The following is a 27608-nucleotide window of genomic DNA, read 5'->3' as shown; positions in this document are numbered from 1 at the left end:
AAAGAGTGGTGATAATTAAACATTTTAAATTGAGACAATATAATTAATGCAAAATCTCACTTTGATATATAGTCCCAGCATGACAAGGCGTGCGACTCGTAATCTGAGGGTCGCGGGTTTGCATCCCCGTCGCGCTAAACATGCTTGCCCTTTCAGCCGTGGGGGCGTTATAATGTGACGGTTAATCCCACTATTCGTTGGTAAAAGAGTAGCCCAAGAGTTGGCGGTGGGTGGTGATGACTAGCTGCCTTCCCTCTAGTCTTACAGTGCTAAATTAGGGACGGCTAGCGCAGAGAGCCCTCGAGTAGCTTTGTGCGAAATTCAAAAACAAACAACTTTGATATATTTTGAAATTTTATCATTATTCATGTAAAATATGCGGTTAACCAACTAATAAATAATATTTCTGAATTCATCGATGACACTAAGAAACTAAAAATACTAATTCTCAGGATAATTATTCTTTAATACAAAATAACAAATTTTGTAGTAAAAGTTGTCAGAAATCCGGTGTTTTTATTGTGAAAAGTAAAGTGATAAACTTCGAGCATAAAAAGTTAAAATATGTTACATTTTCTAACGATAACAATACTATTATTGAAGAAAAAAGGAAGTAGATTTGAGCATTAATATTAATAACATTTGTAGTAACTATAAGTGTTTGTTTGTTGAGAAATGAGCTAATAAAGGTTTAATTATATTTATAGAAATTCTGAAAATAGGAAAATTATTGTAAACTTGAAAAAGACTGAAGAGGCCTTATTTAGACTGTTGTGTGTAGCTTAGCTTTTCCTATTTTATATGGTAAAAAATAACTAGTAAGAAAATTTTGGCTACAAAGAGAAGTGAGATTTTGTTTATTTGATCTCAAGTATGTTAAGACTACAAGTACTTTGAGTCTGGTATATAGTGTTGTCAGTTTCTTTATTTTTGGATGCTAGTTTTGAGGGATGTGTGTGTGTGTTTGGGAAGGCAGACCGTCAACAGTATCTCTACCATCTCTCGAGCTATTACTGTTTTAACAGAGAGTGAGATTTGACAGTCACACTTATAACGTATTTATTGCCTCAATGTGCGGATCGCGAGTTTTTATATTTTAGGGTAACGCAACGCGAATATTCAATCATGCAGGTAGGCATGCTTGATCGTATATCTCAGAGGTTTGATAAATTCTTTAGTAATCTTTTTGTGCCGTGAAAGGATATAACGTGGTAAAACTTTAGTATTAAAAGTTGTAAGTTAAAGCTTTGGAAGCCAAGATCTGGACTTGATCGTCTGAAGGATTAACTTTTTTATTAGTGTTATTGTTTCTGGAACTAGCTTATCTTATAATATGAGATACATAGTAAAAGGGATAAACTGTAGAAGTTGTTGACAAAATCGACTTGATGAATGGCGAAAATATGACGTCCTTCTAGGACCTGATGAAAACCAACAAAAGAAACGAAAGTTTCCCTAATTACCAGGATACTAGGCACTTGTGTATTTTAACAACTTTTAAATTTTCGTTATTTTTGCATTTGCTTAAACTATTGTTGGGTATTTACGTTGATCCGAGAACTTACGTTTAGATATTGTTTTAAGTGGATATATTTCTCTTTAAGCAAATGTATAATTTTGATGGTTGAAATAGATTTATGTCATTTGTATTTTTATATAACCGTAAAAGCAGGTGTTTTCTCAAAGTGTAAGCTGATAATTATGACCAGATATATTTTGAAATATTGTGATGATTAAAATACTGCAGTGTATTATATTTATTACATTACATAATTACAAATATCATTAAATTAACCTAAATGCGCTCAACCGGGTGTGGCAATCTTTTGCGGCATTTCCGTTCTAAAAATTACAGATTTTGAAACCTTACAAACTTACAGTTCATATCAGCCTGGCGTGCCTAGGTGGTTAGAATGCTTGATTTTAAACTGAGAGTTACAGGTTTGAATTACCTTTCCATCAAAGATGTTCGACCTTTTAGCCGTAGGAGCATTAGAATGTGACGAAAAAAGAGTTTTCAAAAGTTGGTGGTGGATGGTGATGAGTTACTACTTTCCCTTTTGTCTTTCACTGCTAAATTATGGACAGCTAGCAAAGATAACCCTCTGCGCGAGATTCAAAACAAACAAACAAACAGTCTATGTCACTACGTCTGGTCATACTCTTTATCTGATGGTCGTGCATCTTGAAAATAGCACTACGAAGTAGTTTCCATATTAAAATGTTCTGTCGTAAAGCTGCCATTTCTAAAGCCCATTCCTTTTCTCTGTTTTCCTTCCATATCTCATTTAATATACGCAATAGTTTCCTAGTTTCAACAGTCTGATTGCACAGACGCCAATAGGTGCTGTATCTAAAGACTCGACTAGTACGTCCTGGTATATAATAACATGAGATCCCATTTCATTATCTAACTCCCCGCGGTATGTAACGGCTAAATAAATATCCTTTGGAAGCAACTTGTGTCCGCACGTGAATTTTTTCCAGATGAAATTTCTTCTCAGTTACATAGCATACCACTGTACTGGTCATGTGGACGGCTTTTGCCATTGACATTTGTGTTTGTAGATTCTCACCTGTTACAAGACGCGGCACTGCACTTTCCACACTTGAAGTACGACTTGCACATATCTTTCTTTCGGATGGTTCTGGTGCCCCACGTTGATCCTTACTTATTTGTTTTATAATTCTAAACTCTCGATTTGAACATACCTTTATGATCTGAGTGTATGAACATTTTGTGATGGAAAGGTCTGATACATAGCTTTTCTTCGTGCGATACCACTAAATATTTCTCACACTTTAAGTTGTAAGTAGTTTAGTAGAGTGGCAATAATCCTTTAGCATGAAAGATGTTGCTAGCTACCTTTCCTCTGGACTGAAACCTGAAATTAGGGATTGCCGTAGGTAGCCTTAGCAGCTTTGCCACAAATACAGAATACAAATAAATATGTCTTATCTGAAACGTTAAAAAACGAGTTATTTCCATTCAAGACACTTTAAGGTACTATAACCCTAGTAAAAACCAGCTGAAGTTAGATTTGACTGCCCTTATTTGTAATTAATGATTTTAACATTACAAGTTTGGTGCGTATTTACAAGAAAGTAGAAAATAATATATATATATATAATAACATTTATTTATCGTTAAGTGTGTATGCAATGCTACAAACGAATGTATTTGGTAAAATATACCTAAGAATAACACACAAATCGTATGTTTTGAATAGTATAAAATAAAAAGTAAGATACCAACATTGTGATTTTTAATTTTGATGGAAAATATTATAAAAAAAAAGCATCTCTCTCTCTCTCTCTCTCTTTTTTTTTAGGGGATTGGAGTGGTGTCTTGGATTCAACAAAAGACCGTTGGTCGTCCTAGAAAAGACCCGGTAACTGGCGAGATGCTTAACCATTCCAAAGGTGTCTCTGACGTCACAGCTACAGTACGTGTATTGAACCATCATATTTTGTTGTTTTTGTTTGTTTTTTAATTTCGCACAATGCTACGCGAGGGCTATCTGCGCTAGCCGTCTATTAATTAGCAGTTTAAAATTAGAGGGAAGTCATCACTACTCACCGCCAGCTCTTGGACTACTCTTTTACCAACGAATAGTGGATGCTTTGTTGTTCAACTATAAAGATACAAACATATGACATTGTTTCATTTTTTTTTTCTCTTTTGGAGTGATTAAAGCTAAGTGAAAGCAATTAGAGCTACTAAATCACTATATTCATCATTTTCAACAACGAAAACACGAAGGTAATTACAAGAAAAATTGGAATGGTTTATGTCTGATGTAAAATAGTCACAAAAGAAAAATATAAATACTTTACGGCATGAAAAACAAGCGATTGCTGTTATGTGTATTAGTTACCTGTACAGATCTGGAAACAAATACTGGTTTTATTAAGCTGTTCGATAAAAATGGCGGATTTTAAATTTTATGTTTAATAAGAAATAAAAAATATTCAGAAGCAACTTTATTAATCAGAATAGGAACCTAGTGATTCTATACATTTTGCCAACAAGAAACAAGGTTATTTGTGCCATGACGATAAAATTCTCAAGTCCTAAAACTAAAAAAATTCTTTAGAGCCATTCCCTGCTGCTGTTCTGTTGTTGAATATTTTGTCTTGTTAAAAAGTTGTCCAAAACGTCTGGGGAGTAAGGAGGACAAAGCAATGTTTCATAGCCCAATTCGTTGAACTTCTGGAGGTTCATTTGAGCAACTAGTGTTGGCATTTTTTCATGCATCTTTCAATGTATTTCTTCCAATTCTTGACGGTAAATCTCCGAAGTGATATTCTGTCCCTGGTTGAGCAAGCTGTAATGGATAATACCGGCCCCAGACCACCATATAGTGACCATAATCTTTTGTTGGTGCAACTTTGGCTTTGCGCAGTGTTTTCGAGCTTTGTAATGGTTGAGCCACAGCACAGATCATTTTCTGTTGCCGTAAAGGATCTATTTTCATCACAGATGACGATTCGATAAAGAAATGGGTTATTTCTGTTAAACAAAATCAGCATAGAGCACAGTTCAAACGACGAGTTTTCTGTGTTCACTGTGTTCGTATGGAACCCACTTGTCGAGCTTTTTCATTTTCCAATTTGCTCGAGATTGTTCGAAATTATGGAAATGCTAACACCCAATTTTTGTGCAATTTCTCGAACAGTTTGGCCACGGGTTTCTTTTCACTCAGTTGATTGATTTCAATAGCAGAAGGACGTTCTCTGCCCTCCTTATCTTCAATGCTTGCATCTCCACTACGAAACTTTTGGAATCAACACCGTACTGTACGTTCGGAGGAGGTTCCTTCGCCGCATGCTAAGTTGATATTGCTAGTTGTTTGAATTCATGCAAAAAAAATGATGCACCGCTTTCTTTTCCATGAGTAATTGTAAGGGTATGAAATATTGGAAATAAAGCTTTAGAAATGAATAAAAACACTAATGAATAGAAGAAAGATTTAGTTTTTCATTGGGATATACGAAGTCGTAAAAAAGACAGGTTTCTTATACCTATAAATGATTAAAAATTTTGAAATAAAAATCCCTCATTATTTTTGAACAACCTAATAGAAAGTCTTCATGTAAATGTATCTGGCTAATCTGTTTATCTTTTTTCATTTCCGTATTTAGAAACTAGACATCAGACGACTTAAGTCTAATCAGAGTGAAGAGTACCATAATTACTTAACTCAACAGGCAGAATCTCGTCGACGTCAACGACAGGAACAAAAGGAACGAGAGATCTGTGAGCAAAAGCAGGTTTGTGATGAAATCGCTACTTAACACCAGGATTGTTACATGTGATACTAACGTAATCTTTATACAGTATATATTCAGTAAAGCAAAAAATATCACAGTGATATCCGATAAATACACGATTAAAAATTGTCTTTTTAACTTAACAATGAAGCTGTCTCCAGGAGAAAAGAAGGGTGATATCTAGTGGTTCTTTAGAGCACGATCGATCTATCATCCAGTGTATACTACTTATTTCCAATTAATAGTAAAGCATTTTAGATAAAACTAAACAAAAATAATCTTAATGAAAAAATTAATATTTAAAAGATTCCCATCAAGTATAAAACTGGTAATAACATCTTTATTTCGGTATTTAGTAACAGACAAGTGTAGTAAATTAATGATGAATTATTCTCCATGGAAACTACAGATTCTAGTAATTTTTGATAATGGTGTCGCTGCAGCAAGCTACCAAATAAAAATTACAGTTAAGAGCACGGAACGGAGCATAACTTACTTTGTATAATGCTTCACCAGTCGAAGCATGATGTGCTAGTTGTTAATATGTGTAGTATTAGAACTATCGTTAATATTATGATCTGATATCACACTTTTTTGTCAACTAACACAATTTGGATGAAACTTGATGACAAAAAAGAATGTGGGAGGCTGTGAAATTATGAGCACAATTCGTCTTTATGATTCTATTTAAACAATCTGCCGTGAGATAAATAATTCGCTCTACTAAATTTCAGGGCTGCGGCAGAATTGACAGTTGACCACAGAAACAACGAGGCCAGCTTTCTTTTAAAATTTAAACGATTACGTACACGTATAAAGATAGCTGAACGAACATTTTCAGACAGAGGCTCTGGAAAATAACAGTTATTTATTTATTTATTTTTCACAGCATGTAGACACGTGGAATTCCTTCTGGGGTAAAGGTGGAAGTGGCGCTCCTCTTGACCCTAACATTCATCATAAACCTAACTTTGAGTCGTTATTAAACAATTCGTATCCTGGGGTAAGTAACTAGAATTGTACGTATTTAGAATGTCTTTTTTTTATTAAAGTTTTTCAAACTGCTTTCTCCACAAAAGTGTTTTTATTGAAATTTAGAACAATGAACTTACTTTACCGCAGCTATTGGCATAGAATGTTTGACTTTGTTTTGTAAAACACTGAAGACTATAACAATGCTACAAGTTCTGACTGATCTTTTAAGTGTTAAAACCGATTATATTGTGGAACTAACGACGGTACACATTGTTATCGATCGTTCGAGTGCTAGATTACATCTTTAGTATATCAAGAGAAGTTACTGCAATGGTACAAATTGTTATCGATCGTTCGAGTGCTAGATTACATCTTTAGTATATCAAGAGAAGTTACTGCAATGGTACAAATTGTTATCGATCGTTCGAGTGCTAGTTTACATCTTTAGTATATCAAGAGAAGTTACTGCAATGGTACAAATTGTTATCGATCGTTCGAGTGCTAGATTACATCTTTAGTATATCAAGAGAAGTTACTGCAATGGTACAAATTGTTATCGATCGTTCGAGTGCTAGTTTACATCTTTAGTATATCAAGAGAAGTTACTGCACCATTTTCAATATATTATTGTAACTAAAGCTATAGGTTTGAAATGCGGATTCAGGACAAATTGAAGTGTCCTTAACTGGAAAGTTTCTCGGATATAGGTGGCACTGCAGAACTTCCTGTAACTATCCCAGGACTACTAAGTATATGAATGTCACCTTGTGCAACTCAAGAAACAGAATATAATATATTTGTAGACATATCAGAAGACAAACTTGAATAACATGATTTTATGGGAATGTAATTACATGAAAATTAGAAAGATCAGAAAAGAAACAACTGTAGATACTGACAATGAATGACAGACATTTTAAAGCGTCATCTTGAGAAAAAATAATTGTGAAATAAGAACTAGAAGACTGATATAAAATACGATAAACTAAATGTTTATATTTGAACTTTAACATAGACATTCTACTTTAAAACCTTATGTTTGAACAAACAATTAACCCTGATGAAGCCGCAACAGCAAAGCGATGATTGAAAAAAAACAACAAAAACTTCTCTTGCTAACAGAAGAGTACAGATCATATTTTCTAACATTTTTTCCCCAAATATTTAATTCCCTCTAATGTGTACTAAAATTCCAAACAAATGAAAGAAAATATATCTATCAGTCGACTAATTAATAAGTTCTTAAAAAGTTATTTTTCGTTGGTTGCATATAAGTGTATGAAGTTATGATGTTCTTTATACAGTAAAATCTGTCTTAGGCGGAATCGCATAGGACCGAGTAAAATTTCCGGCTTAAACAGGTTTTCTGGCTTAGATATAGTGAACATGCATTTCCTTAATTATAAATAATTTTTGAGCGGAACATTATACTTGCTTGACCCTTCTGAATATAGGTAATGTTTTGATACGCACAAAGAATAAGTAGAATTGTTCAATGAAATGAGTAGTAAAAAGAAGAGTGAAAGGCAAGTCGCGGAGAGGGAAGCTGAAGAAGAAATGGTTGTTTAGAAGGGAAATCGGGGAAGATAGGAATTTATTTTTTCGTGAGAATTATTTAAAGAGTAGAATTTTGCACTTAAAAGACAAATATATTTCTACAAATCATGAATCTAATTTAACTGCAAAAATAATGACGGCAGAAAAAAGAATATGTTTAACCAATACTTATTGTAACAAAATGTCCGAGAATTTATCAATATTTAAACAAATTATTAATTAAGAATTTATTAATATCTAAATAAATTATTAATTAAGAATTTATTAATATTTAATCGAAAACATTTTTCCTCCTTACTCATGTTCTAATCCTACTTGTTGAAAGGTGAGATAGGTGAAATATAGTTTTTCGTCCGCGTTACTAAAGTTCCGACATATAGAGTGTCTTTTATAAGAGAAATCTTGAGATAATGCTTCAAAATTTTGATATTTCCTGCTTGTACAGATTTCCGCCCTATGAAGTTTCCGGTCTAGACAGGTTTAAGATACATAAAAAGAATATTATGACTTTTATTTCTTTTGCCTTTAGAGTGACTAATGTCGAGTAAAAGCAGTGAGAGCTCGTAAAACACTATCTTTATTGTTCTCAACAAAGAAAAGTTGAAATAAAATAAATATCAGGGAAAATTATATAGCTTGAGTTCGATTTCCCACCGATAAAATATTTTTAGTCACAGTGCTCAGATTCTAAAATGCACTACCACAAAAATTATAACAGTATATTAGGCAGTGAGATGACATTGTTATATAATAAAATAAATGATTGATGATTCGAGTGTGTACATTGTCAATTAAGGTAACTCATCCTTTTTGTGTTGGGTTAAAATTCGCTGATCCTTTTTATATTAGCGTAAACGTACTGCCAATTTTTTAAATAAAAAATCTGCATGAATTAAAATTATATTAATTAACCGCATTTATCTTCTGGTTCGTTAAAATTCTTTATAGTTTTGTGGAGATTCAAATTGTTTTACTTTACTATACCAGTAGGGGTATAATACTTGTATATACTTTATTTCACTGACTTCATACTCAACTGATATATCTGTAATATTAGATAGCAGCATTACAATTATTGTAAGATTGCTGAGCGAAAATCAAAGTATATTTTTAACATGTATTTCTCAACTCTTCTTTAATGAAGACCTGAAATGTATTGAGTTGAAACTGAATGCAAAAAAAACAAACGATTTTTTGTTTGAATTTTGTTTTTTCTTTTTATCCAGGAAGCGGAACCATATGTCAAACATTATACACAAAAAGTTGCTTCTAGTAGACACTCTAATGGCTACGAACTTGAAACTAACCCGTATAAAATTATTACTGTAAGTTAAATTTCTTATCTTGGACAGCATAACATTTACTTATATACACCGCTGGCCAAAACTTTAAGGCCAATGAATATAAAGAAAAAATATGCATTTTACGTTGTTCGACTCAACCACTTATTTGAGTAGAGCTTCGAAAGATGAAAATAAGAAAAGGGAAAATAATAAAAAAAAACCTTTTTTAGCATTTAATAGGGAAAATGTGAACACTATGAAATTAGCCTAAATACTAGCTGGTCAACAGGGTAGGAAATACCCAACAAGTGGTCTCAGTAGTGAGTTGCACGGCTGTCATTGTGAATAACTTCAAACATTTTCTTTGGCATAGTTGATATAAGCGTTTGCAGAAGGCTGGATGGAATGGTATTCAAAGTGGTGAGGATGGTTTCACAAAGATCACGCACTGTTTGTAATTGATGTCCATTTCTATAGACTTCCCTTGCCATCCAACCACAAACACTTTCAATGTGGTTCAGTTCGGGCGAACACGCTGAATGGTCCAAAAGAATCACGTTATTCACCATGAAAAAGTCCTTTGTCCTGCGGGCATTGTGGATTGCAGCGTTGTCCTGTTGAAAGATCCAGTCATTTCCACACAAGCGAGGGCCTTCAGTCAATAAGGATGCTCTCTCCAATATGCCAATGTAGCCAGCTGTTGTTTGACGCTCTGTATAACCTGAAGCTCCATTGTTCCATGGAAGGAGAAAGCACCCCAAATCATGATGGAACCTCCTCCACTGTGTCGTGTAGAAATTATCTCCGATGGGATATTATTATCGTGCCAGTAACGTTGGAAGCCATTTGGACCATCCAGGTTAAATTTTTTCTCATCAGAGAACAAAACCTTCTTCCACTTTTCTACGTCCCATGTTTGGTGGTTCTCAGCAAAGTTTAACCGAGCTGTTTCGTGATGTGGAAGGAGGCGTGGTCTTTGAAGACCTTTACAGTTTTTAAAGCCTTTATCTCGTAGATGCCATCTTATTGTTCTTGAGCTGCATTCTGCGTCCGTGAGGGCCTTAATCTGCTTTGACGATCGGCTGGTGTCTTGCCGGACAACCCGTCGAATCCTCCTGCTCAACGCTGGCGAAATTTTCTTGGGCCGACCCCTTGAAATTCTCGTTCCGTATCCCTCAGGGTCTTTTAAGAAATTAGCAACAGCAGTTTTACTATGCCCAATCTCACCAGTGATGGCACGTTGAGAGAGTCCTTACTTTTGCAGCTTGACAATTCTGCTACGTTTAAACTCTGTCAACTTTTTAGCCTTTGCCATGTTTTTACCCAATGTAACACAGGAGATGTCAGTGGGAGATTTTGACAACGCTAATGCTTGAACACAAATGACTAAATTTCGTTACGTGTTTACTGATTAATGCTTCGTTTCAGTATGGTCTTAAAACGTTTGACCAGCTAATATCTAGGCTAATTTCATAGTGTTCACATTTTCCCTATTAAATGCTATAAAAGTTTTATATTTTTATTTTCCCTTCTCTTATTTTCATCTTTCGAAACTCTACTCAAATAAGTGGTTGAGTCGAACAACGCAAAATGCATATTTTTTCTTTATGTTCATTGGTCTTAAGATTTTGGCCAGCAGTGTATAATAATTACAGTTCGTTATAAAAGATTGAAGTTCATACCTAATAGAAATATTGTTCACTGTTTGTAGTTCTGTTTTTCTTACTAAGATTTAATACGTGCAATTGTTTTTCAGAATAAAAATTCACATTTAAGCTATATTACAAACAGAAGAGGCATATTCGAGTGAAGAAAATACAAAAATCCTGCTGTTAAATTCGCACATATATATGAACGATAATGATATAGTATTCGGAGCAGATTCAGAGGAAGAGGTGGAGGGAATAGTGTGTAACCTGAACAAAGCAACGAGGAGAAATAAAATGAAGCTATGCAGATTAAAGAAAGTGGTGACATTGTCGTCACTGAGCCGAATATAAAGGGTGAAGCTCAAGAAAGTGAAGAGTTTCAAGTACTTGGAAGACAGCAAGGAAAACTGATATTGGCCAGATTACAAAGTATAAGGGGGCGAGGTAAAGGATTCTAGAGATGGTATTTGGTAGACAGTTGCCAATGAAACTTAAGAGCATGATCAGATTGGCTATGCTATTTGACTTAGAGGTTTTCATAGTGAGGGAGTGTCATCTGAAGAGATCAAAGTGGAAGAGATGAGGTTATTGAGGTATATTAAAGGTTTGATTGTAGCATCAGATAGAAAGCAGAAATTAAGACTGGAGTGATTTTGGCATGCACAAAGAATAGGTAGAACTGTTCAGTGAAATGGGTAGTAGAAAGAAGAGTGAAAGGCAAGTCTCGGAGAGAGAAGCTGAAGAAGAAATGGAAGGGTTGTATTAAAGAGGATATTGGTCAAGTATACCTTAGATAGATTTTAATAAAAAATATCAGAGACGCTTTGACTTAGTATGAATGGATTAAAGGGAAAAGAAGAGAAACGAATGAGAAATATGGAATTTTATGGTAGAGTGATAGGACAATGTGCAATGAGTTATTCTGTGAAGGATACTAAAACTGTATAACATTTTTGTACCACCACCTCATGGCATTAGTCTACTTCAAGACATGATATATGAGTCGATATGTAGATTAGTATTGAAGCAATACATTCTTTTAAGTTCTCCAAGCCCAAATCACAGGGTTATTTGATATTTTTTATTCGGAGTAGTTGTAAGAAAACCTGTTTCAGGACGTATCGTACGGAAATAACTTACAAAGATGTTTTCTTCAAAAATTTAAATCGAACGTCAACAGACAAATGAAATCAAGCAAGTATTTAATAATATTTATGTGGTTGAAAGCGCAATGATATTCTTACTAGTTGATTATCATACAAGGGAACAGACGCGAGAAGATGATTAGGTAGCCTACACAAGAAAACAGAAAGATCTGAGTCATTAATAATATTATAGTTATGATAGTCACTAGGAAACGTATGAGGCAAGATATGTAATCAGAAACGCAAGTCTGAATATTTATTGTATGAAAGGTAAATGTATATTGGCCTGTAGCGTGATTATATATCTTACTGAAAATACATTCAAATGATGTGAATACTTTTAAATATAGGACTCGAAGATGTAGGGTTTGTCTTTGCAACTCGGTAAAATAAAAGAATTTAGCTTAGAAAGTGAAAGCTTGTCACATAGTTTTGTTTGAAGACTAGTGGTTTACCATCATAGAAGATGGATCTTAAAGATTATTCTTCGAAGACCAGTAGATTACTAATAAAGGAGATCTTGTAGGTTATTTTGGAGACTAGTAGTTTACTAATACAGGAGATGGATCTTACAGGTTATTTTGAAAACCAATAGTTTACTAGTATAGAAGATGGATCTTACATATTATTTCGAAGTTCAGTTTACCGTTACAGAAAAAGTACCTTGAATTTTTTTGAAGATCTGTAGTTTACCATTGTAGAATGCGAATCTTAAAAGTGCTCATCTGATTTTACACAGCCATTATGATATACTTCAAAGTACGAAATACGGCGATAGAATCACAGACAAGGAAAAACCTAATTTTTAGATAAGCACAAAAAAATCGTTTTTAGTCACCAAATTTATTTTCTTAACATTTTATTATTTTATGTTGCTTATATTTTCTACCCAGATAACATTGTGTAATAAAAAAGAAAGTGGTAAATTGCTATTTTAAGGTAGTCACACCAGTAGAGATCCATTGATGATAAATTTAAAGTAAATTTTTATTGACATGGTTGATCCAAGATGAGCATTAGACGTTAGTCGTTAAACCTACTATTCTATGTTAATTCAAGCTGTAATGGGTATTTGGAAATAAGAAGTACAAACTAGCTGGCGGACAAGGAAAGGCCAAGGAATGTCTTTATCTATATGGCATGCCCATCTATTAAAGGATTCAAACACGCCTGGAAGACCATCCAGGCATATTGGGAACCTGGAGTATGTTTTTCAGAATCACTCTACCAGAAGCTGGCAGTAACGTTTATGTTCTTGAACAACGTCGGGATCCTGAAAACTATTTGAAATTGTGTTAATTCCCCTATTTACACGTTAGCAGGATCAAATGCTAAGATGCGATCAGGTGCCGCGAGTGGCTGTCCTAATGGAGTTTGTATTCAGGTATGAACCCGCTCCTCCTTGGGGTAACTCCAGAAATAATTGGGGATAACTGAAGAATGATCGGTACACTAGGGCTTCTTTGAACTCCGCAGTGGAGTGAAGATATTCTATGTTATTTAAGCATAAATGCTAGCGGTGAACGTATCGTTATAAATATCATAATATTTTGTAATAATATCCAGTTTTCGTCTTTCTGAAAATGCACGCACACTTCATTTTAACGAATGTAAAGAAAAGGATGATGTAAATATGCTTTACTAGTAAATTTGTACAACAACACATTAAAAGCTTATCAAAGGTATTATAAAGGTCTAATGTTAGGCCGTAGAATGACATTATAAGTTTATTTATTTATAGCATTAAGTAAGATAAAGTTTAGTTTTAACTTTGGGGTCACGTGTGCGTTATACGAGTGACATGGAATTTCACTGCTCAGTTAGAGTCGCTCAAGTACTGACAGCGAATGGTGTTGAATAGTCTCGTTACCTCTAGTTTATTAGCTCACAATTAACGACTACTTGTGCAATCTTGTGCGAATATTCGAATCAAACAAACAAACTAGCAGAAATACTGTAATTGTAATGATAGATATATTTTTTGTGTGGACTGTATAGGAAAGAGGCATATTGTAATAAAAATACACATTTTTCAATGTATAGTTACAATTTTGTGACATAAATCTTAAATAATATATATATATTATTAATATCTATTGAGTTTTCAAGTCGTTTTAATTCACCATTAAGTAATTTAGATTATATTTCAAACTTTATCTTTTTCGAAAAGGAATATTTAATATTATCAGCTACAGTATATATGTTACCTTGTTCTACATTTTTGTAGGTATATCAATAAAAATTGAAGTTTAAATACCTTTTAATTACTTTCAAGGAATTGTAATATTTTAGGCTACAGTCTGCATGATATATATAAATATTCAATAACGTTTGTTTGTTTTTGAATTTCGTATAAAGCTAATCGAGGGCTATCTGTGCTAGCCGTTCCTAATTTAGCAGTGTAAGACTAGAGGGAAGGCAGCTAGTCATCACCACCCACCGCCAACTCTTGGGCTACTCTTTTACCAAGGAATAGTTAGATTGACCATCACATTATAACGCCCCCACGGCTGAAAGGGCGAGCATGTTTGGCGCGACGGGGATGCAAACCCGCGACCCTCAGATTACGAGTCGCACGCCTTAATACGCTTGGCCATGCCGGGCCATTCAATAACGATTTCTGTTGTATATTTCTAGGTGATTCACATACTAAAAGTAGTTTTTACTTTTTTTGTTTCTAAGCCCGGCATGGCTAAGTGGGTTAAGGTGTTCGACTCCTAATCTGAGGGTCGTGGGTTTGAATCCCGGTCGCATCAAACATGCTCGCCCTTTCAGCCGTCTGGGCGTTATAATGTAAAGGTCAATCGTGGGTAAAAAGAGTTGCCCAAGAGTTGGCGGTGGGTGGTGATGACTAGCTGCTTTCCCTCTAGTCTTACACTGTTAAATTAGGGACGGCTAGTACAGATATCCCTCGAGTAGCTTTGTGCGAAATTCAAAAGAAACCAAACCTCGTTTCTTAAAAAACAAATGAATTAACAGCCCCTCACGAGTCTGGGATACATTTTTGAGAAAAAAACAACAATCACCCAATCCGTTTTTTTTTATTTTAACTGAATATTTTTGGACATTTTTATTGACTAAAAGAAGGCATTTCCTGCACTCTTTTTAGAGTTTGGGCTGCGAAAATAGATTTGAAGTAGTAACGCGACTGAAATCCGTCAGCGCATCACGTGCTTAACAGCCAAGCACAAAGAGTACGAAGTTTCCAAATGAAATGCACATATATTCAAAAACCGTTTAGAACAATCTTGGTAGGTATTGTGTCGCATGCAAGGTGTTCTTGCCTGCTCATCTTATTACTGACTATGTAATGCTTCGACCTTCCCTTCGGAATTGCAAATGAAATTTTTCTTATCTCAGTTGAAAGCTAACATAAAAAGGTGATTGCAGTAGCATAAAAGGTTGACAATTATTTAATTAATGAAGTTGTGAATGTAGTTTTATTGATATATGTTGAATTTAATACCAGGTGTATACCCTAGTACTAGCTAGTATGGAGTATTGAGGATGCTGTATTTCATTGAAAACAATATTGACTAACAAACAAAAACTTTTATCGAAAATATACGTCAAAAACAACTTTGAGAGTTTTTGTATTGAACTAACTTTCAATATTCAACAACTGTAGTGTAAAGACACACCTTGGCTCCTAAAGTTAAAGTTTTGAAGATTCTTAACACACCTTGGTTCCTAAAGTTAAAGTTTTGAAGATTCTTAACACACCTTGGTTCCTTAGGTTAAAGTTTTGAAGATTCTTAACACACCTTGGTTCCTAAGGTTAAAGTTTTGAAGATTCTTAACACACCTTGGTTCCTAAGGTTAAAGATTTGAAGATTCTCAACTCGTAGTCGTTTATTCAAATCCTGTTCCCTATATTTTATATCCTAAATATATTTGAAAACTGATTGGCTTTTAGACATTTTCAAGGACATATGTTAATTAACAATAACCTTATCGAGAAAAAAATATTTTGTCAAAACAGCTCTTTCATGACATATAAACAAGTAAGAATAAAATTAAAACATTTAGTTGAATTATATTTGATAATCAGAGCTTACGTTGAATTAATTTTGTTTCTCAAGTCACTAATGCCGATTTTATAGTTGATAGTAATATATCTGTATTACTGTGAAATATATATTGGTTTTATATATACAGGCATATATATAAATTATAACTGGAATAAAGGGCAAATTTGATTCTTTTGCACAATATAAAGTTTAGAACACTATCTAGAATATTTTAACAAAGCCAAAAACGAAATATTTTCAAATTATTCAATTTTAAATCTTGAACTTGGTCTTTTCTTTTCCAGAAAGAATACGAGTTTCGTACTCCTTGGCCAGCAACAACCTAAAGCCTTTTGCCTTCAGTTAATCAACATATATTTGACAGTTATTAAAAGTCAGTGTGATATTTCTTGTTCTTAAAGTGATATTCATGTACAAAATATGTATATTATTATAACGAGAGTTGTGTTTAACAGGAAAATCAGTGAGAAATAATTGTGATAGCATAACATGGTATCTATATGTAATTCATTACGTTGGCTATGCCTGACAATGAATATATTGGGTTATCTTAAAACTCAATTGTCTCTTTTTAGTTTAGCAAGCTAATAACACAAAAGTGTGTTTTATCAAAAGTTTAATAGCTGTAAAGATGAGAAAGAACTTTTTAAAATAAATGGCGCAGTTGGAGTACTCATAATCCTTCCTTGGATTAGGAAAATATCACTTGCAGGTGTGGAGACAAAGATACCAATATATCCACCAGCTATGCACAATACATTTTCTGACCTGGAGACATAGTTGCTAGAGTGTTTTTTCAACATTTCGATCTCGCCTCTGTTATTGAGTAATTAAACATTTTCCCTTGCTATATTATTGAGTAATTAAACATTGTTCCTTCCTATATTATTGAGTAATTAAACATTATTCCTTCCTATATTATTGAGTAATTAAACATTGTTCCTTGCTATATTATTGAGTAATTATACATTGTTTCTTGCTATATTATTGAGTAATTAAACATTGTTCCTTGGTATATTAATGATTAATTAAACATTGTTCCTTGCTACATTAATGAGTAATTAAACATTGTTCCTTCCTATATTATTGAGTAATTAAACATTGTTCCTTGCTATATTAATGAGGAATTAAACATTGTTCCTTCCTATATTATTAAGTAATTAAAGATTGTTCCTTGCTATATTAATTAGTAATTAAACATTGTTCCTTGCTATATTAATGAGGAATTAAACATTGTTCCTTCCTATATTATTGAGTAATTAAAGATTGTTCCTTGCTATATTAATTAGTAATTAAACATTGTTCCTTGCTATATTAATGAGGAATTAAACATTGTTCCTTCCTATATTATTGAGTAATTAAAGATTGTTCCTTGCTATATTAATTAGTAATTAAACATTGTTCCTTGCTATATTAATGAGAACACTGTTGTAGTATTTGAAGGGTAGGATGCTGTTTCTTCTTCATTCCCAATGGAAGAAGAATTTAGCTAATAAAGTGTAAGCTCTGCATTGATATGTCATGAGTATCAGTGCGTAAGTAAAAGAAGGAAAGGGAAGTACCCATAGAAATGTCTAATAGAAAGCGAACTTTCTTCAACATTTTTTAATAATCAGAAAATGTTTATAAGAAAAAGAGCAATCGAAACATCAAAACACATTTAAACAGGTAGTAATAGTAGTAGCAGTAGGAAGACTAACGAAACTCATTGGAGCTTATGTAAGAAACTAAGAAAATAAAGTCTTGTACTTCGTTTTTTGAATGCGGTATTAATTTATTTATATGGGTGTATTTTCTTTAGCATTCGTGGAACAATATCAAACATATTTTGATATTTGAATAAAATGAAATGTTACTTTTCAGTGCTCACAGATAAAAGGGTGTTACAAAATAAAACATACACATACACGCATAACATATCATTAAGAAACTGAAAATAACATTTCAACAGTTCAATAACACTACTATATTTAACTTTCTGAACATGTGCTTCAGTAAATACTTAATGTAGTTCAAAAACGTGATGGTTTTAATGCAAAATAAATTATTATTAATTTAGATTTGTATAATATATTTGTAGGTCATAACGTTTGTAATGCTGATGAAAAAGTGTTGAAAAGATAAGTGAAAAACATAGTGTAGATGTTAAGTGCAGTTTAAAAATAAATTATTATTAATTTAGATTTGTGTAATATATTTGTAGGTCATAACGTTTGTAATGCTGATGAAAAAGTGTTGAAAAGATAAGTGAAAAAACATAGTGTAGATGTTAAGTGCAGTTTAAAAATAATTTCCTTAAAGAACATGAGTTGTTGTTTTGAATTAAGCAAAAAGCTACACAATGGGCTATCTGTGCTCTGCCCACTACGGGTATCGAAACCCGGTTTTTAGCAATGTAAGTCCGCAGACATACCGCTGAGCAACTGGTGAGCAAGGACATTAGTAATAAATATTTTGTGTCAGAATTCTAATTTCTTTAAAAGTTCCTACGTCAGCGTCAAAAACTTTATTTGTTTTCTATTCGGAACATTTACGTGTTATGAACTGTGTAAAACGTCTATGATTTGTAACATAGAATAATTTTGCATCAGCTAAAAGTGAGTTTATTGAGCGATAAACAATATACAGAAATATTGCACTTTAAAAAGAATGAATAAATATTTTCAGTAACGGTAGTTCTGAATTATGTTATAAACTTCCAGAAACACTTTAATCAGCAGTGAAAAATATCGTGTGCATCATACCGATACATAAAAGAAACAGTGAAATAGATTGTTAAAACAACACCAGAAACGTTCTCCTCCACTGTCTAAATAAAACAGTTCGTCAGGAACAATGAAGTGGAGCATTAGTCTGAAAACACAAAAAAACAATAAGCAATTTATATATGACAAGCTTGATAATTTTAAGTACAATAATAGTAGAGTAGTTTAATTTTTAAGATCGTAAGGATGTGTGAAAAGTAGAATTTTACCTCAATAATGTCATATATATTGAGAGGTTAAGACTGATAGATGGTGTATCCCCACCACAATGTGGGTCCTATTTCAGCAGTCACCTCCAAAACTAGGGTACATTTTATATCCCACATTATAGCTTGTACCCTAGGATTCTTTCAATTGGTGCAGCGTTTTCTGTTTTTGTTTATAACAAACTCTCTCTCTATATATATATATTGTGTTGAAAACTAAATTTACAAACAACAGTCAAAAAGAAAGAGGAACATTCAGTAATAATACTAATAATACTTCACATAATGCATAATGTCATAAATTATGCACGCTAAGTGTTCACATAGCGATAAGTTGTAAGATTGTATCCCAAAACTTAGGCTGAGTATCTGAATGAAATAATTTATATTTAATTTAGAATCATAGGAGTAGGAGCAAATAGCTAGCGTGACCTTGGTTAGTTTACTGTTATTAGAAGCTATTATTAGTTAAACACTGATGAGTCTGAATTTTTAGTGTGAAGTTTGTTATTCTCAGGGAATTAATTTCATTGGCTAACAACGTTTCCAGATAGTAGCATTTTTAATTATATAAGCAATACCGGAAACTCCACGCTATATTATACTTGTCTTCACATTCTAAAGAAAATTTCGATTCACCTGATGAACTCTGACCTTGAGGATAATTAAGTTTATAATAAGACTCGCTTTGATAAGAAGTTAATATTAATAAGGATATTTTGTTTGTACATATTCGACATATGTTTCTATGGGTTCAAATTTGAATACAGAAATTAGTAAGTCACGAAACTTCCACAACTGATATAAAGTTGTAGTAGTTAAACGTGTCAGAGTTACATAATGACATTGTTCAGAAGTTCATAGGTAGAGTTATTCCACCGACATTCGTCGTTTTTTGTGTTTTTTTTTACAAAACATTCATACACTTGGGTCATAAAGTTGTTTTCAAGGCACTTAAAGACTTAAAGGCACTGAAAACAGAGGAATGTGGGTTAACTTGTTGTACCGGAATATTTAGACAGATCTTCAAATTACTCCAGTCGTGGTAAGCAAAGCGCGTCTCCTGTGATAGATGAGAAGTCAGTGACAAAAGTCGTTCACATGCCACCAGGAACAATACTCAACATAATCAAGAAGGATTTCCATCTGGTAACGATAACAGCATACTGATTCACCAAGATAAGTTTTGTAGTCATACTTTTCTCTTTAATAATCCTATATTTCAAGCATCTGGAAAATGAAATGTGTGTTCGTGCTATTCAAATCGATTACATATCAGTCAACTCGTCGGAAGCAGCGCCTATCTGTATCTGTGCAATCAGACCATTAAATAGGACGACGAGAAACTATTGTCCTCGTAAACTAGCTAGATTATAAAGAGCATGCAAGGGAAAAATGGTTTGTTTTCGATATGAAAGTTTTACGTTCAAACTTACGCTGTAGAACTATTTTAATATTTAAACTTCTAAGGAAGAGCATTACTGACTGTAGCGACATCGACTGTAACGACTTGGTGAGGCTACAAAATTATTTTTTATAAAATATACTCAACTGAAAAGTGCCTTTTGTTGAAAATACTTATATTTATTATATTCGACTAGGTCAAATGAATAATTTGCACAGTTTATGAACTTAACATATTTTTGGTCAGCATTGCACACTCGTTTTACCACCATTGGCTCAGCGGTAATTCTGATCTCAATACCTGCAGTAGAGAGGGAGAGCACAAATAGCCATTCTATAGCTTTGAGAAAAAAAATAAACAAACGATTTAATATAAACTTAACAGTTAGCCTTATTTGTATAAAATTAAATGCAAATAAATTTTCAGTACATATTGACATTAGAATTAATACAATCTTAGTGATAAATTGAATCTTCGACAAGTGCAAGATAGTGAAAAGCCAAACTAATATATTATTTTTACATCATACAAGCTTGGAAGATAATTTCTCACCACACAGCCCTTGAAAGTCCATTGAGCATTTGGTACCAGATGGACATTCACTACAGGGTTTGCCTTTTTTGTATATTTCTTGCCCGAGAACGTTGCCACTAGAAGACAGTTAAACATTATATACTGACCTTGTACTATGTTATGGAGTTCAAAGTTAGAAAGTAATGCATTAAGAATTGAATAAAAACGCCCATTCGAGAGCAGTATATGCAATGTAATTCTAAATCATTGATATTTAAACAATATATAGGAAAAACAGATGAATCATGATTAAAGAAACAATAAATTTAGAATCTTCATTAGATAGTATTTTATTCTATTAATAACTGCAGCGATAAGTATATGATTATTTATCTTCTTACAAAATAATTAGGTTTTAGCCTAAGTAGTGTCATTCGTTTTTGAAATACATAGAAAATAATACACGTAGTTCGAAGTTAAATGATTCATGATTGAAGTAAATAATCTCTAAGTTGCTTAATGATCAAAATAAATTCACTTGTTAATCGTTTAATGTAATCAGTTCATTTAGACCTGCGAAATGAATTTAAATACAAGAGCATTAGAAGCTGTTATTTATTCTGACAGAACTGATCTCTGCTTGATAAATTCCTTTCCAGATGTTTTCATGAAGAAATTGTGTAAAAATGGTTTTACTTACGCTGGACCATAGTTGCAAACATAGAACTTAGTATACCACTCGTTGTTTTTGTAATAAGTATAACCACAACCTACTTTAAAGGTATTTGCCCACGTCACCTGTCGAACACAACTATCAGTTAGTAAATAAAAAAAAACTTTTACCGTTGAAAATTTTGTTACTATTTTATTAAGAGTTATAACGTTTTACCTTTAATTCCATTCTGTTATATGCTAGCTTATAAATAAAACAAAATACTGAAACATACGCTTCAAGTAGGTTATGGAAATTAAAATGTTTATCAACATTTACTGAACACCGAAGCCCTCTGTATACAACAATAAACAACTATAAGTATGACAATTAAATGGTTAATACAAAACTATATTGGTATTTTATGTAACCACTTTAAAACATTATGATTGGGTATCTTATAGTGAACAAATCTCTTGGAAATAAATTTTAAATCAAAACCAAAACAAGTGATTTGCCCATTTAGTCCAATCAGAACCATTTGGAAATAATTTTAAACAGAATCTTTTATGAATAAATGTACAAAAAATAAAACGAAACGGGTAATTGTTTCTTCTCGCTCATCTGATCCTAAACTGTCAAAAGTCTTTGTATCATTACTTTGAAGGACTTACTTGGGTGTAATGTCCCGTGTTTGAAACAAATTGGTAGCGACTGATGTAGGAAGATGAGAAGGTTTTTACTTCATCGTACCATTTACGGATCATTTCCCTCCAATCAGCTGTGGCGTTATCATTCGACGACATCGAAATTGCAAGATTCTGGCCCGCACCAAAACGTTCTGTAAAGTCAATTGAGATGCAAAATAGTTTGTGATTTTTTTAAACCCAACATGTTGAACAGAAATCATGATATTTTTTTGCAAAACTGATGCCGTAGAATTTATCTCACGTCCCATGGTAGTACACATACTTATCTGCTTATGCCAGATCTGTAAATTTTCCTAGATTAGAAAAACTATTTTAAAGCATATCTCTGTACACTGTCTGGAACTAGATGATTTGTTTGTTTGTTTGTTTGTTTTGCATTTCGCGCAAAGCTTTTCGAGAGCTATCTGCGCTAGCCGTTCCTAATTTAGCAGTTTAAGACTAGACGGAAGGCAGCTAGTCATCACCACCCATCTCCAACTTTTGAGCTACTCTTTTACCAACGAATAGTGAGATTGACCGTAATATTATTATAACGTCCTCTCCGCGGCTGAAAGGGCGAACATGTTTGGTGTGACGGGGAGTAACTAGATAAACCTTTTTTTTTTTTTTTTGAAGATTTATCATACTTGAACACTTTCAATGTTTTTAGTGGAATCATCACTAATAAACCGGTTTCTCAATCCCGTACTTACTACAATGTCGGCCCGGCATAGCCAAGTATGTTAAGACGTTTGATTCGTAATCCGAGGGTCGCGGATTCGAATCCTGGTCTCTCAGATAGCCATGGAGTAGCTTTGCGCGAAATTCAAAATAAAAAATACTACAATGTCTTTAGGTGTGATGGTTTCACAAGATCTGACGAAGTATTTCTTAGAATCACCTAAAATGTTATTTTACTCACTAAATACATTTTCAATGTTTGCTTTAATTGCTTTCGTATTAAAATATTAAAGTCTAATTTTATTCTTTATTCGCTTGATAAGTTCATTTATTGTTAAACATAATTAGAGTAAATAAATAAATAATACACTATTTTCAGTGAATCCACATTTTCTTTTAACTATCACAATAATTAATTGTTCATTGGCCATTCCCAAGACGATGAATTTTTACTTTTTTCTAACTTTGCAGGAAAGTTAACTAATTCTGATCGATAGGAAATGGAAAAAAGCAGCAGTAAAGTTTCGAATATTTTGTACAGACTACATAAAAAGATTTTACGGTTAGCCGTTCCTATTTTTAAATTGATAGACTATAATGAAGGCGGTTATCCAGTTGTTATCATACGGAAGAATGGGAGTTGATTGCCACTTATTTAGCACAATAATGACACTAAAGGGCGGAACGTTATTTTGTATCTAGGGGACACGTAGTGTGAGCCATTTGATTCACAGTCAGGTGACGCTGAGCAAGGCCTTATTCCATACAAGAAAAAGGAAAACATAAGTTGTCCTTCTTCATTATAGTGATATTGTTTTAAATGGATTAAGATTTTGTACGTTTACACGTGTAAGTGTTTAGAAGAGGTTCGTGGTGAGACACTTAATGTACATTATTTCTTCTCCTTAAACTCTATGCATCATCTTCACCCTCTTTAAGTGCTATATACGATCTTCTAAGACATCAATAATCATTATTGATATGTTTGAGAATTAAATAGTTTCCAAGCTAGAAAAAAAACGATTTTTAATTATTAACGATATTGTGTTTATAAACATTTATTAACGAGAAAAGTGTGTAATGAAATTGAACAATTATATTAATTATATACAAATTTGCAGCTTTTATAACAATACAATGGCGTCGAAAGTTTAAACTATTGGCTCGTACAATTTAATGTATCGTTATTCGCAATCTATTTTCAGTTTGATAAGTCTAACAAGCAAGAATCAAAAACTGAAATTTGCTTTCTTTCAATAGACGAACATCCAGAGGTGGGTATGGTATTATGTAGGTAAATCGCATGTTTAGAATTTTTGTTACTCTTTCTCTTATTGAAATAAATATCACTTGAAAATATTATACGTACAAATATAACTATTCAATTCAATTAATGATGTGTTGTCGAATAAAGAACTCTTGCAATCACTGTGCTAAAACAATTACTCAGAAATTAATATCACGCAATGGACGAATCGTTTATCTATGGAGTTCCACAGACATGTGTATTTGCCTGAAAAGGGACACTTACCAACTTCCCGGCATTTTGCACAATCATGTTTAAAGTTACATTGATCTGCCCACCTCTGAGCCACCTCAGCGAGTTCTTCATCCCAGCTCTGGCAAAAAAAAAAAAAAACACAATAAAGTAAAAGTTGTAATAATATTCATTAACTTTTACTAAAACAAGTATACTTCTATTATTAGCTTTTACTAATCTACCATCGAACATATGATAAAGAAGAAAGATATGTATAAAAACGTTTCGAAATTAAATTGTTCCCTCTTATACTGACTTCAAGAAACTTATAAAAGTATTTTTGTTTTTATTTATACATACAATATAAAATGAAATAAAAACAAATATTTCTTGGGAATGTTTGATATTTTACAATTTTCTGTTTGAAATTTATTAAATAATCTGATAAGATATGCTGATGTGGCTATTGCACATGAAAACATAAAGCAGCACATATGCACACTTATATTATATTAAATTATATATTCAACCATTTTTCTCATATTGGAAGCTTCTGGTTGATTTGTTTCTTTTCCAGTTGCTACACGTTGTCTAAGTTCATTGTGAGCTTGCACGATTTCATTTATTTCGGATCTCAATACCAGTCGCTTGAGGATTTTGCAGGAAGGGTTTTGACCCGTATATTTACACATAGTATGATCAGAATAAATGTTTTGGTATTCACATGAAAATACCAACGTTAGCTGGTATAATAATATAGCAAACACCACAGAAAGTAAGAGGTTCGAGGGATAATATTCCATTTTTAGCTGAAAAGCTGAATTTTAGATTTTCCTGGAAACTCAACCTGAGGAAGGAAAAAAAGAGAGAAAAATATTAGAGAAAACCCTTCACATGTTTTATATTTATTTAAAAATATAAAAAGTAAAAATCTACGTGAACAGCAGATTTTTATATAAGAATGGTCGTATTTACCGGAATAATATGAATACAGTACATATGAAGTCAATATTTCACTCCAAAATTTAACATTATCACCAACCAGCCTTTTATTTCTATTTAACAAACATCTGTTTAATTTACACTTAGAGCACAAAATCTCAATAGATTCTCTTATATAAAACTTGTTTAAATTAGTGTCCATGCCACTGTATTGAGTTATCTGTTTCTGCAAAGTTTTCGGCCAGCGGAGAGGTTAGCGTCTTTTTATTACGCACATGATATTTATGTTTATTAAATATGTTTAGTTTGATTAATGTATTTTCGTTATATTCACATCTAATATTATATATATATACATGCTTTTTTTGCAGAATGTTATTTTATTTTCAGTGCTAGGAAGTATTTATTTAATTTTACCAAACATTGGGAAAAATCGGGAAAAAATTACATTTTCTAAATACTTTGGTAACTTGACTATTTTTACCGTTTACATACGTTATACGTTAATATACCTACACTATTTCTTTTATTATCTTTAACACTGTTCAGTATAGAATATATATTTTAATTAAATTTGAATTGTATTTTCTTTGTATTAAATGTTCAATTATATCAACATTATTACCTCTATCATTGGCAATGACTTTAATATAATTTAATTAATTTTTAAATCACTGGGATCAGAACGAATTTTAAATGATCTGTTTATATGAGCATAAAAAGCTACTAACGTTTGAGGAAATAGGTGATATGATCTTTGACGTAGCGCCATAGAAACTGAGTGAGGCTTAAGGTGAACAGTTGTGAAATAGTTTCATAGCAATTTCTTTTTACAAGTACGTCTAAGAAACATGTAAAGTCATTTTTAATTTTAAAATTTGTTGGGTAATGTAGTCATTGCTTTACTTATATTTTTAAATAACGTTTATTGCACAATTTTGCCCTATTTATATTTTATCAAATATCCTTTTTGGAAAACAGCAATGATTCACTAAGAAGAACTAATGATTTAATTAATAATATTTATTGTTCACATTATGTTAAAGTTGTGAATGTTAAACTTATCTTTCTCTACTGGAGGCTGTACATATATATATATATATATTTAGTGCAAGAGCTTTCAAATGCAATTTCAGTTTTGATTCTGGTTTCTTACTTTTCTCCTAATACAAATTGCTATCTTATCGGCAGAAACTTCTGAATAAATTTAGATGAAATGTACGCAGATTGGTTGTATTCAGCTAAAAAGTGTAGCGAAAATTTCAAGATAAACAAAATCTACTTTCTTTCATGTGAATATTGAACTTGTTATAAAGTCGCTATCTCAAAATTTTATTTTTGTTCAAATGCAAGATAATAGGTTCAGTATTAGAAACTGCAAAGAAATTTACAATCATTAATGTTAAAATACCTATATGATTCTGTTGCTTTAAGAATGTAATGATTTATGGATCACATTTAATGATTTTTTTGTCACAAGGTTCATAATAATGCAAAAGCCACATAAAAATATCACCACTATTGCAATCGATTCTTGTAACCTTTATATAGAAAATTAATGCTCTTACGAACAGATTATCAAATTATTCAATATGATGCAGTTTGTCGACCACAATGACAGTGAACGGAATATAGCACGTATGTAATGTCAAGATTAAATTAAATAGAATCAAAGTTAATCTTTAATTTGTGTTATATATGTTTGAATTTTTAATGACAGAAGTCAAAAACCAAATTTAATAACCTATGCAGGCTACTCGCTATTTTAATTAACAGGCAAATACATTACACACGTGTTAAATAACTGTTATTTTTGCTTGAAATGACCTTCAGTCAAAAAGATTTGCTTTGACTTTATTGAAACGTATTATCTAGAACGGATGCGAAAAATAGCTAAGCAACGTTTGAAAATTAATGTGTTGTTGTAGACTTATTAATTTAATGTTACGGAATTATAAACTATTAAATAGATCTAAACGAAAAAAAGAAACATATTCAGAACAACAAATTTAACGCATGCACATCTTATATTGTGGGTAAATACAGAAAGTATCTTAAGTAGGCTTACCTTGAAAACCTCGGACACTACTTGCTAATTCCTGAATATAGATAACATTAGTGAAACTAATTTTCTCTTTTATACTATAGTTAATGGGGAGATATTTTATATATTACAGTACCTACCCGTATAAAATATATGGTAGGAAACTGTTTCCACTCTTGCGTTTGGAGTTTTTTCTAGGAACTGGAATATTTCTTGGATTTGTTTATCGGAGGATATGGGAGGATAATGGTTTCAAAATAATCATCAAACTCATCAGTTATGATGCTTATATACTAAAAAACACACAACAATGAGAC

General features: G+C 32.5%; 2 protein-coding genes across 5 annotated transcripts in view; one reads left to right on the top strand and one right to left on the bottom strand.

Moving 5' to 3' along the window:
* The window catches only part of LOC143232660 (uncharacterized), a 39220-nt gene extending 21586 nt beyond the window's left edge, over positions 1–17634 (top strand). For 2 of the 3 annotated variants that reach the window (XM_076468327.1, XM_076468329.1), the window contains 5 exons: positions 3333–3446; positions 5146–5274; positions 6164–6277; positions 9033–9131; positions 16199–17634. In XM_076468327.1, the coding sequence (XP_076324442.1) occupies positions 3333–3446; positions 5146–5274; positions 6164–6277; positions 9033–9131; positions 16199–16240 (498 nt within the window). In that variant the 3' untranslated portion in view covers positions 16241–17634. The remainder of the gene's footprint in view (positions 1–3332; positions 3447–5145; positions 5275–6163; positions 6278–9032; positions 9132–16198) is intronic. The other variant, XM_076468328.1, reaches the window with a different exon arrangement.
* An 859-nt stretch (positions 17635–18493) lies between these two features.
* Positions 18494–27608, bottom strand: LOC143232659 (venom allergen 3-like). 2 transcript variants are annotated; one of them, XM_076468326.1, is made up of 7 exons: positions 27432–27608; positions 24836–25152; positions 24357–24444; positions 22130–22296; positions 21504–21601; positions 20843–20940; positions 18494–18767 (listed from the first exon to the last, which is right to left on the bottom strand). In XM_076468326.1, exons 2-7 carry the CDS (start codon positions 25106–25108, stop codon positions 18763–18765), a joined length of 729 nt encoding a protein of 242 aa, XP_076324441.1. In that variant the 5' UTR covers positions 25109–25152; positions 27432–27608; the 3' UTR covers positions 18494–18762. The 2 variants fall into 2 exon arrangements, with proteins under 2 accessions (XP_076324441.1, XP_076324440.1); XM_076468325.1 differs by having other exon boundaries at positions 27316–27471.

Source organism: Tachypleus tridentatus, chromosome 11 (assembly GCF_004210375.1).
Source record: "Tachypleus tridentatus isolate NWPU-2018 chromosome 11, ASM421037v1, whole genome shotgun sequence".
Taxonomy (NCBI): domain Eukaryota; kingdom Metazoa; phylum Arthropoda; class Merostomata; order Xiphosura; family Limulidae; genus Tachypleus; species Tachypleus tridentatus.
The sequence above is the reverse complement of the archived record's forward strand: the minus strand, read 5'-3'. Positions and strand labels throughout refer to the sequence as shown.